We start from the raw sequence: 11,515 nt of genomic DNA, 5'->3' as shown, positions 1-11,515 counted from the left end.
ATCTTTATCTTTCCTTTTCCAACAATTTGATAGGGCTCATCATCACCCAAATATACCTATCCAAAATCACCTTGAACATAATCTAGAAAATATTTTCTATGGGGTGTAGCATGAAATGAAGCCCCAGAATCTATTACCTAGGAATCATTAACATTATCCAAACATAAGATTAAAAAGTATCTTGTAAAGTATTACTTGCAATATTAGCTTCCTTACTGTCATTTTCATTTTTGTCTCCTTCTTTGTTTTTTCCAAGACCAACAGTCTTTCTTTAGATGACCAGGCTTTTCGTAGTACCAGCAATCTTTCTTTCCTCTAGATTGAGAGCGTCCTTTCTTTGACTTCCCTCGTGACTTCTCATTGCCAAGGCCTTTTCCTCTTTCCTTTGATCTTCCTTTGTTCTCCACATTCAAAACACTCCTTGATGATGTTGAAGTCTCACCTCTGCTTTTCCTTCCCATTTCCTCGCTTAGGATAACACCAACAATATCATCAAATATCAAAGTATTTTTACTAGAGACAAAGTTACTTACAGCCATAACCAAGCTATTCTAGCTTTCTAGCAAATAACATAAAATCAAGAGAGCCCTAACCTCTTCTGCAAAGGTAATTTTTACCGAAGACAATTGACTGGTAATTGTATTAAATTCATTTAAGTGCTCCACTATAGATCCTCCCTCACTCATTTTGAAATTAAACAACTGCTTCATAAGAAATACCTTATTTGAAGCTGAGGGTTTCTCATACAACTTATCCAATGTTACCATCAAATCTATAGTCGTTTTTGCTTCTGTTATATTGAATGCTACAGATGGTGCAAGGCACAATCGAATGGATCCTAGTGCCTTTCTATCTAAAATGTCCCACTCTTCATCTGACATTGTGGTCGCTTTCTTTGCCTTTCCTTCCAACGGCCACCACAAATTCTTTTGACACAGGTAATCCTCCATCTGCATTTTCCATAACTAATAATTCTGGTCGTTAAACTTTTCAACCTTGAATTTGGAATCCTCCATTGCTCCCACTCAAATCTGAGAGTCCTACCAATTTACATAAAACCTCACTCTGATACCAATTGTTAGGATTTCAAGTAGATCCGAAACAAATATGAACTAACAATTATATACAGATTTAAATACAAAAGATAAAGGAATAAAATACGACACAGATAACACAGAGATTTAACGTGGTTCGCCCAGAATGGGTTACGTCCACCATACACAGCCGTCCAATCTTTCTTATTATCCAACAAAAATAATACATCAACATCACCATGCCTTAAGCATCCCAGCAGCTTATAGCATGCGTTTTTAGGGCACCAAACAAAGTCGGACATTTTAGGGTTTTATTACAATGTCATTTTTCATCAACAAAAACCATCCAAAAGTTTTTTCCTTAGGGGCTGTTGCCCCTGAACCCCCGCCACGAGCTACCGCTCGCGTTCCTGGGGCCTGGCCCAACCCCGGACCCCGACGAGGATACGTGCTGAGTGTACAGTACTTTGCTTATCAATCACCACATATCAACACAACTGGGTTATAGAGATTGGCTCATCGACCTTCTAAAACATGCTCAAAGTAAAGAATAGGTCACAATCAGGATGTCAAATCTTAAGATCTATCTTCTATGCTTAGTCTAACTACTTGATTACATTCTAATGATCTATTACAATGATTTATATGATCCAAGGGGATCTGATTGGCCCATAAAAAGATCACAACTCGAAGAATAAGACCTAATGTGCAAAACCAACATGGTCGGCCTCTGCCAAAGAAATTCCTCTAGAAAATCCAAAGGATGAAGTGTAGACCATGGGAAAATTTTGTCCACATTCCAAGGAACTTTAGAATCAACACTCAGGGATTCTAAAGATATGGAAGGGATCCAGTAGGTCACCAATGCAAATAGGTCCAGGCAACCAGTAACAGGGAATTGTAAACTAGTAACAGGAAACTGTCTTGAAAACTGGTAGCGATATCTTGCCGGAAAATGATGCAAATGCTCCAAGGTTTGGAAATAAGGAAGATGATCAAGTCTTCAAGTAAAATCCAACTCCACAGGTTCCAGTTAGCCAAATCTGGGACACACAAAAAGAAATGCTGAAACTGCAAATAGAAAGCAAAACAGAAATAAAATATTTTTGGTTGATGCAAAATTTCCATGAACTGGGGATGCTCCCGCATCAATGAAAAAGATGCATTGTCAAGACCCCAAAGTGATATAAGGTTTTGTAGAAGGTAGGAATAAAGGCGTCCTTAGGGATTATGGAGCGGAATTCAAAATTGATGATATTTTCATTGCAGAAATCACTGGGTTGTCAATAGAGGGGAAGAGATTTTATAGAGAGCACAAGGCAATGAAGGAAGCCCTAGCTGACAAGCATAGTGGAGGAGTCATGGTGAGGAAGATGGCTAATGGGGGATATAAAAAAAATATTTGTTGAGCCTATGGGCCAATATGACAAAGGTCATCATGAGGTACCATACCTTAGATGGGAAACATGCAAGTATTTTCTCCTATCATTTTATTATTTTAATTCACTTTAGACATGATAGGAAGATTTCTCTACCATTTTATCTTCTTCTTCTCTAGAGAATGGGCTTGCTAAAAATGCTAAAAATAATGATAAACCTTTGTTACATGAGGGGCTTATTCTCCTTATCATGTAATATGCTAAAATGAATGAGGTTAAACCTTCCCCAATTCACAAAATTGATTCCAACCTGAAACCCTCGTCTAGCCCTGATGTACATGTGGTGTTGGACACCAAATATGAGGATGAAAAGGGGTCAGGTGAGATGGCCATGGACTAGCGTGATATTCATGTGTCTAATGATGACCCAGAGTATTCACCCTCCAAGGAAAAGGGCCCCCCCAGAACGCTACGTTGGGCACTAAAAGTAGTAGAAAAATCCCTAGATTTGTAGCTAAAATGTACAAAACCCCACCTTCCAAAGCCCAAGAGATGAGACATTACAAATCTAAAAGACAAAGTGTGGAAAGAGGTGGATACACAGGACAAAGAGGAAGAAGAGATAAAGTTGGATATTCCCCTTAATATGGACTAGATTGACCTCAAGAATAGTGAAAATATTGAAGTGGATATCAATACTCTTTTGGCTAATTCCACATCTAGCCAGGAGAAATGTTTTTGTAGGGTTATTAGTCTTCTCCACAAACAGGGCATAAAAGAGATCATTAACACATTCATTGAGAACCCCATGCTAGATAAAATTGATAAGATGCTGGAAATGACTCACAATTTGACTGAAGATGTGAAGCTTATGAAAAATGAACACGAAGCCAGAATTGTCAAGTTGGAGAAGGGTATGAACGAGTTAAAAGGCAATCTTAGGGCTTTGGTGGATATCCATAAAGAAACCATGAATAACAATACCGATGGTCTCAAAAAAGTAAATGAAAAAATCACTATTCATATAGCCCAGCCACTTAGTAGCATTTCACCATCAACTGTTAAATCCATAAAGAAGAATCTGGAAAAGAATGGACATAGGGATCGAAAATATGGGTTTCTACAAGACCATCTTCCAAAACTAGGAGCAAGAACCGAGAGATAACTTACACGAGGAGCATCTTGTAGGAGCTCTAAGGAATCAACAAAAGTATCATTAAGAAAAATTATGAGCTTATGCAAGCTCTTGGTTAGTTTTTTGGTAGGATTGCCCAGGTTTCACTGTTATTTCTTTGTTGGGCTCTATGGGGTGTTTCCCCTATTTTTGTCTTTGTTGGGCTTAGGATATTTCACTTTTGTTTAGCTTTTTTATTTTGGATTTAGGTTTCGGGCCCTTGTAAAACCCATTTTTATTTTAATCAAAAACATTATCACTTCAAAAAATTTAATTGCTTAACCTAAAAAAATGCCTCATCAATTGCATTTAGATAGTGGATATGTGAAATTTGATCATAAATACATTCTAGAAAAATAATTTCTATAATTTAGAAACTTAAAAATCATGCATTTTAACTTTTTTTAAAAAAAGGAAAAAAATCAAAAGAAAAAAATATCAATTCTAATTGGTGAGAAAAAAATGAATAATAACGAGCTAACAAAAAGTGATTGTTCCAATAGTCCTACCCTAAGGGCAAGTACTAATAATCTAAATGGAGATAAAATCAATCATTAGTTTTAAACCGCAGCTTATCAAAACTAAAATTTGTCCATATACACATTATTTGATCTACCTACTTTTATTAGGTGTATTTAATTAATTAAAAAAAAGGGGAGTACAATATTATAACATTGAAACATTATCAATTCCTTTCATGTTTAAAATTTGATTTAATACTTTTAACTAAATACCTCTTATAATAAAAGATAATAAATTTGGACTCTTTTCCCAAACACATTTTAAATATTCTTTTGGCTTAGTGTATGTTGACAATCTCTTAATTTATTGCTATTTTTTAAATAATGTGGGAGAGAATTTATGTCAATCTTTCATGTCTTTATTATAACCTCACTATTAATTGCACCAATTCTTTGTATACATATTTCCAAAAGTAGGTAATATCTTTATGTTAGTTGCATATGGTGAATACTAATATGTTGATGTGGGTAACTTACAGATCACTTGCAGAAGAAATCTACACAAGCATTTGTATTATGTGACAAAGAAATTGATGTCAAGTTAATACTGGTAGCCTTTAGAGGAACACAATTATTTGATGCAGATGATTACATAACAGATTTAGATTTCTCTTGGTATGAGTATCCCCAAATAGGAAAGGTCCATTTAGGATTTCTAGAAGGTTTCGATCTAGCAAATCGTTCAATTGATAAGAAATACTCACATCATTTGGAAACACAAGACATCAACAAACCTCTAGCCTATTTTGTACTATGTCAAAAGTTAAAAAACCTTTTACAAATCCACAAAAATGCAAAATTCATTGTGACAGGTCACAGTATAGGAGGAGCCTTAGCTATATTATTTTTAGCAATGCTATTTGTGAATCAGGAGGATAAGTTGTTACAAAAGCTATTGGCTATTTATACATTTGGACAACCTAGAGTTGGTGATAAAGCATTTGTAGATTTCATGGATAGTAAACTAAATCAACCCTCACCTAGATATTTTAGAGTTGTATATTCTAATGACCTTATTCCAAGATTACCTTTCGATGATGGCCTATTCAAGTATAAGCACTTTGGAGTATGTCTTTACTACAACTGCTTTTATCATCAAAAGGTATTGAAATTACTATTTAATTTTGTAATACTCATAATTATTTTTTAAGATTGGTGATATCCATTAAATTTTAGTAAGATTGTCTCTATGGATTTCATATATTATTTTGTTAAAAATTGTTATTGTAGAATCTTGTGGAAGCTCCAAATAGAGACCTCTCACTGCTGTTTTTCATACTCATAAGAATAACTACCATATGGGAATTGTTACACTGCTTCATACTACATTACATTAAGGGAGAGAGCTTTAAGGAGACCACACTTTCTATTATCTCCAGAATATTTGGAATTTTGGTTCCAGGAATTTCAGCACATAGTCTAGTAAATTACATTAATTCAATAAGATTGGGTCCTCCTAGATTGAATCCAACTTTGAGTAATGCAAAATGATAATATATCTCATTCAAAGGATGAAGTCTTATTATTACGAATGGTTAAATACAAATGTCTCTTCATACTGAAAGAAACATATTCACTTTCAAACTATCTTTTAATGGGTTTTTAATTATTTAGAAAATATTATTATGGAGTTAGTATATTCAAATCGTCTTATTAGATTTATAGAAAAACATGTTAGTAGTATATCCATCGATTGAAATATTTCTTATAGAAAATAATTTAAATAAGATTTAACAAAATTTTAAAAGTTGTGAGTTATGTTTTTGTTTTTTATATTTTAATGAGTGACTAGTTTAAATGGATGTTTCTTGATATTTGATTCTAAACAATTAGAATCAATAGCTTGTATATTATTGTTAATGTGTCGATTATTCATGTGGTATATTTTCTTTTATTAATGAATCAATAGATTAAGCATGACATGTAGTTTTTTAAGCCTTTTTATTTGATTGATTGTGTTTTTTTATAATTTGAATCGATTTACTATGAGAAACCATATTTTTTGATATTATTCTTAAAATTTTATGTATTTCAAAGACAAATTCATAAATATACATCTCTACAGAAATTTATTTGGTATCATTTGACTTATTGCAAGAACCATTTATTTATTTTACATGAAAAAATGGTAACCAAATATTTCATCCATAAAGAAATAAAAGCATGTTATCCAACGAATCAATTACAAATCTTTTAAGACATTCAAGTGTAAGGATTCAAATGTATATTGTACAAATTTCTCCATTTATTCTACAACACTTTGTTTTGGATCACTAATACATGGTCCCACCACCTAATTGGTCACTTTTGTGTTATAATTGATCATAAGGCTAAAATACAACACTATATTATGTCATATCACAGTTCAAAATTATTGATCTATTTGCAATAACTTTTCTCATACTAGACAAGAATATGTTTCAAATTATGTACCTTAGACTAGACCACACCTAGAACATTATCCCTCCATTTTTAAATTCAATTTTAACTATTTGATATGTGTTGAATCTTCTAAAATATGATAGTTAGTCATTGAATAACATGTAAAAGGTTTTGAATTGTATGTCTACTGGTTGGATTTAAGGACATATCACATCATTCATAGCAATCGCAAGACAATTATAGGTTCTTTCATCTCAACTACTTTTAATTTATAATTTTTTTAAAATCGTTACTACTAACTTCTACATTTCTCCATGTCCCAAAAGTTTTTCATGCTTGAACCATTTGTTAGGATAATTTCCATTATCTTTTTAGTAACTTAGGTCTCTCCAATCTCTCCCAATTTCTAGCTAGAAGGATATTTAGATCCACATCCAAATCTACCATTACATATTTAACTTTTCAATTGTTGAGATGTGCAGTGATGAGAATAGTGCCATTCTTTTGGAAGGAGATTTGAAGGGACCTTAATAGAGAAGAACCATGGACTAACCAAGGGAGAAAAATTCTACAAATTAGAAGAGGAATAAAATTTGGAAGGCATAAGATTTGAAATAGAAGACACCAATACCAAAAAGATCTTTGAAGTAACAACAAGGGCTAGGGGGGCAATTCCATTTGAAGGGAACTACCAACCAAAGACAAATTAGAGAGAAGGTTTAGGGAAGTATCAATACCAAGGCTTGAGAACACTAGAATCATTGAGTAATTTTAGAACACTTCTTATTAGATATATTGATGTCTAATGAGAATACTCCAATCTCTCCCAATTTCTAGCTAGAAGGATATTTAGATCCACATCCAAATCTACCATTACAATCTAGCTCTTTATATAGAGGTCTTTGGCACATGAATGCTAGCTAAAAATAAACAAGCAAACATGCAGTAAGCTTTTCATGCAAATTATATTTTTAGAAATACATATCTTCAACTGCAGTTAAAACCTTAACGTAAATTCCATTTGAGAGCTCTTATTTTTAGTCATGGAATTGCTTCAAAAAGCAATTAAATTTTATATTTATTCAAAAATGAATACAAACCACTTCTTGATCTTGTGATCAAGGATCAATGATCGGATGATCAAAGACAAATATTTCATTACAATCTAGCTCTTTATATAGAGGTCTTTGGCACATGAATGCTAGCTAAAAATAAACAAACAAACATGCAGTTAGCTTTTCATGCAAATTATATTTTTAGAAATACATATCTTCAACTACAGTTAAAATCTTGACGTAAATTCCATTTGAGAGCTCTTTCCATTTGAGAGCTCTTATTTTTAGCTCATGCAAATGAAAAGCCTCAAAATTGACATTTATATCTTATTTAGTTATATTTGGTCTGCTAAATAGCAAGTCACATGTTTTGCACAATTTTAATCCATTCCGAAAAAAAAAACACATTTATAGTGCAGTTTTCTAAATGGTATAAAAGTACTATACAAGATAAATCATTTGTTTTTGGTGTTCTATTTGTTCTAATAGTTGATTGACATTAATTAGACTTGGTTAATAAATATTTAATTAGAGGTTTGTTTGGTAATGTTTCAATAATTGGAGGTAGTATGTTCAATATCTTTTAGTCAAAGAAATCTTAATTTGTGTAACTTTATTTCAATCCTTACAAGATTAGTGGAGTATGTCTTTATATACCTCTTTTTTATGTGTCAAAAATTATATTCAATAAACATGAAATCTTTGTTTTTCTCTGTTTACTCTATTCTAGGGTCTTCTTTATTTGCATTCTTTGTCCACTAATATTTAGGGTCATTTTTGAAATATGGTCTCAGAGCTAAGCATATGTAAAATAAATAACAACAATATGAAGATGATAGGAAAGGGAGTATGGTGTGGTAGCTCATAGAAACCATGCTCACCAAGTGTGGAAAAGAATGGTTCTATTGCAAGTTCACATTATAGAAAATCATAAGGGTGCATTTATGTTTTCTATAAGGGTGCATTTATGGCATCAAACAACATGTAATATCTAAAATTATGGGATAACCAAAAAATCATGTTGTTGGATTTAGACAAGGAATCAAGCTTGAATCCATATGGCTCATACATCTTAGGCAATCATTTAAGGACAAATTCCAAAGGAAGGAGGCACTCGAGCAAACGTGTTGCGACAAATCACCGATTCTAACATATATGGGCCAATATAAACCAAAACAATTTGAGAAGCAATATATTTTGCCACCTTCATTGACAAACGTAAAGGTAAACTTATGTTTTCTTAATTGAAAAAAAAAATTGAAGGTAAGTTCAAATGATTTAAGAATCTTCTGGAGAAGCCTATAGGAAAATACATCAAGAATCTCAAGAGTGACAATGTCAGAGTATAAATCAAAAGATTGAAATAATTTATATGGATGAGAAATCCAAAGATAGTGGACCTTATCATACAATTAAAAATAGAGTGAAGTTGTTGAATGTAAAAAAAATCAGTGCAAAAGCCTGGAGAAATCACTGCTAATTATGAACCACCAAATACTTGAATCAATCACTACTCTCAGTACAAACAATCACACAACTACTCCTGCACCCTATGAATCACTTAGTGAACAAAGAAAATTCTTCTTCCAACTCTCTGACAGTGAAACATTCTTCCCTTTTGTCTTGGATTTATTCAATCCTTTCCCCCTTGAAACTTCAAATTCAAACTTACCTACCAACAATAAATTCACTAGCTATTGTTGTAGCAACGTCAGAGGCAAGTTGGGAATGGAAATCCCAAAGTCTACACACATTGCAAACAAATCCCGATAGGAAAGTGTGCACGGAGGCTCAAGAGAAATAAAATTTCCAACAAATCCCAAGCTAATTTTGATATGTTTACATTTCACACATTTTTTAAATCAATCTTTTATTGATAGACAAGTTTATCAAAGGAAATACTTCATGATTTAATATTTATTAATACTAAGTGACATTTCTTTATTTAGAATCATGCATTTGTTGTCTTGAATTACAAGTTCATACTAATGTTACTTACTTTGATACATAATTTATTATAGGAAACAAATTAAATTCTCCTAGCATTTTAGATCTAGCAATGATCAATGTGATCAATGCTACAAACTTGCTATAATATCAATTGTATAAATTAGATATCTTCAAAAGATCCAATGTTTGTTTAAGTAGAAAAAATATATGGATGAAGAGATTTAAAGTCTTATGAGAAAAGACACAAATAGATATAAAGATAAAAAATCTGAATAATTTCAAACAACCAACTAGTTCTAAAATGACAAATATAATGTAAATCTTAATATAAAAAACTATTATAGCTATCAAAAACAAAGGGCCATGATTGCACACATTTTAAGTAGTATGAAAATAGCCAATGTTAATGTTTTGATCCAGCTTTGTCATTGGCTTTAATCTTTGCTTAACTGCAATCTTTTTAATATAAATTGCATTCATTCGAGAAATTTTGATGGCTGATTTTACATGAGGAAAACTAACTAATCTAGTAATTTATTCTTCTCTTAAGATATGGGAAGGTTTACTTAGGATAGTGTGATATATGTTGGCAATACGCTAGATTTGGTTAAGTGTTGTCATTTATGTCAACACTGTATCCCAGTTGGAGACTATCCCGATTGGACCTATGCCGGTTAGTTTTGGTGATCATCTTGGTTTTGGCTATGATTCTAATCCGGTATGATCAGATCTTTGGAATCGGTTTTAGATCCTTACTCTAGATGGTTATATTCTTTCTATATTATGTTGGTTCATGATTTGGTGCTTTGGTTGTTATCGCTTTTGGTATTTACCAGTGTCGGCTAGCTTCTAGCTTTCCTTGTTAGCTTTACCGGTGAGTGATATTTGGTGTTTTGGTCAGACGATCTTGGTCCGACTTATGGAATTAGTTTCTATCATGCAAAAGGTGCTTCTTGATCATATTCTGAGTGTTTGGTGACTTTGCATTGGCTGACATGATGTTATGGTGGTCCTATTTGGACCCGGTTAGACTTTTTGTGTTACTTTACTAAGGGTTTCTATCGGTTGGTGAAGCGTGTTGGATTTTGGTCATAGCGGAATTTTCGGTAGATGGGATTGTTTGGTTACTTGATTTAGGTCCATGCTATGTAGTGTAAATCATAATATTGGTTTGGAGATACCGTGTAATGTAATTTTTGTTATTATGGGTTTATGGGTTTATGGTTTAGCTGACCTTGTCAATAAGGTTGATGATCTGTATTTATAGGTGATTTATTCATGTAATTTGGATATCAATGGGATGGATGGTTATGTCTGCATTATCAAAGTAATTTTTATGTGTAGACAAGTGATATATCATCTGGTGAAGATTTTTGTATTGTAAGGAAAACATCCGTGCTTAACCAGAACTATATCAAGCATTAGGAGATGCTACTTTCACAGTTGATTCTTTCCGGATTGTAGTCCGATGTTTTTGTAAGTCAGTGAGACTTATTTTTGCGATGAGCAGTGCGCTCTAGGATGTTGGCCTTTATGCACCCCATTGTAATTGTTCGCAATACTACTACAGAGTATTCATCTAACTGTGGGTAGGGTTTCCCACCGTGGTTTTTCCCTTTATCAAGTTTTCCATATCAAAATATTGGTGTTGTGTGTACTGAGCTTTCATGTTCTATTCTTCATTGTGTTGTTTCTTTTGTGCTCTGGTTAATGAATTTTATATGCATTAATTTCTAATTTCTGATGGTAAATTGATTCACCCCCCCTCTCAGTTTACTCCTGGTATCAGATCTATCTAACAATTGGTATCAGAGCGAGGTCCTCTCTGTAGAAGCTTGACCGCTTGAGGAGATCCAATGGCAACTATATCTAGTTCTACATCCAATCCCTATTGGAAGGAGAGTCCCAGATTTGATGGTACAAATTACAAAATATGGAAAGAGCGAATGAAGATTCATCTCAGATGTCTTGGATCTGAAGTTTGGGAGATAGTGGAGAAAGGGTATATACCTCATGATCC

At 33.0% G+C, this 11,515-nt stretch overlaps 1 protein-coding gene across 1 annotated transcript; it reads left to right on the top strand.

Annotated features, from left to right (window-relative positions):
• The first annotated feature begins 2,678 nt into the window (after positions 1-2,678).
• On the top strand, positions 2,679-5,599 carry LOC131069981 (triacylglycerol lipase OBL1-like). Its single transcript, XM_059216277.1, has 3 exons — positions 2,679-2,793; positions 4,588-5,210; positions 5,339-5,599. Exons 1-3 carry the CDS (start codon positions 2,679-2,681, stop codon positions 5,597-5,599), a joined length of 999 nt encoding a protein of 332 aa, XP_059072260.1.
• Positions 5,600-11,515: the final 5,916 nt, after the last annotated feature.

Source organism: Cryptomeria japonica, unplaced genomic scaffold (assembly GCF_030272615.1).
Source record: "Cryptomeria japonica unplaced genomic scaffold, Sugi_1.0 HiC_scaffold_1391, whole genome shotgun sequence".
Classification (NCBI taxonomy): Eukaryota; Viridiplantae; Streptophyta; class Pinopsida; order Cupressales; family Cupressaceae; genus Cryptomeria; species Cryptomeria japonica.
The sequence above is the reverse complement of the archived record's forward strand: the minus strand, read 5'-3'. Positions and strand labels throughout refer to the sequence as shown.

Bases quoted from the DNA above. Each gene is read 5' to 3' on its own strand.
- LOC131069981 (XM_059216277.1), top strand. From the start codon at position 2,679: ATGAATGAGGTTAAACCTTCCCCAATTCACAAAATTGATTCCAACCTG. The intron at 2,794-4,587 runs GTGAGATGGCCA...GGTAACTTACAG, and splicing joins TGAGGATGAAAAGGGGTCAG to ATCACTTGCAGAAGAAATCT. The intron at 5,211-5,338 runs GTATTGAAATTA...TTGTTATTGTAG, and splicing joins ACTGCTTTTATCATCAAAAG to AATCTTGTGGAAGCTCCAAA.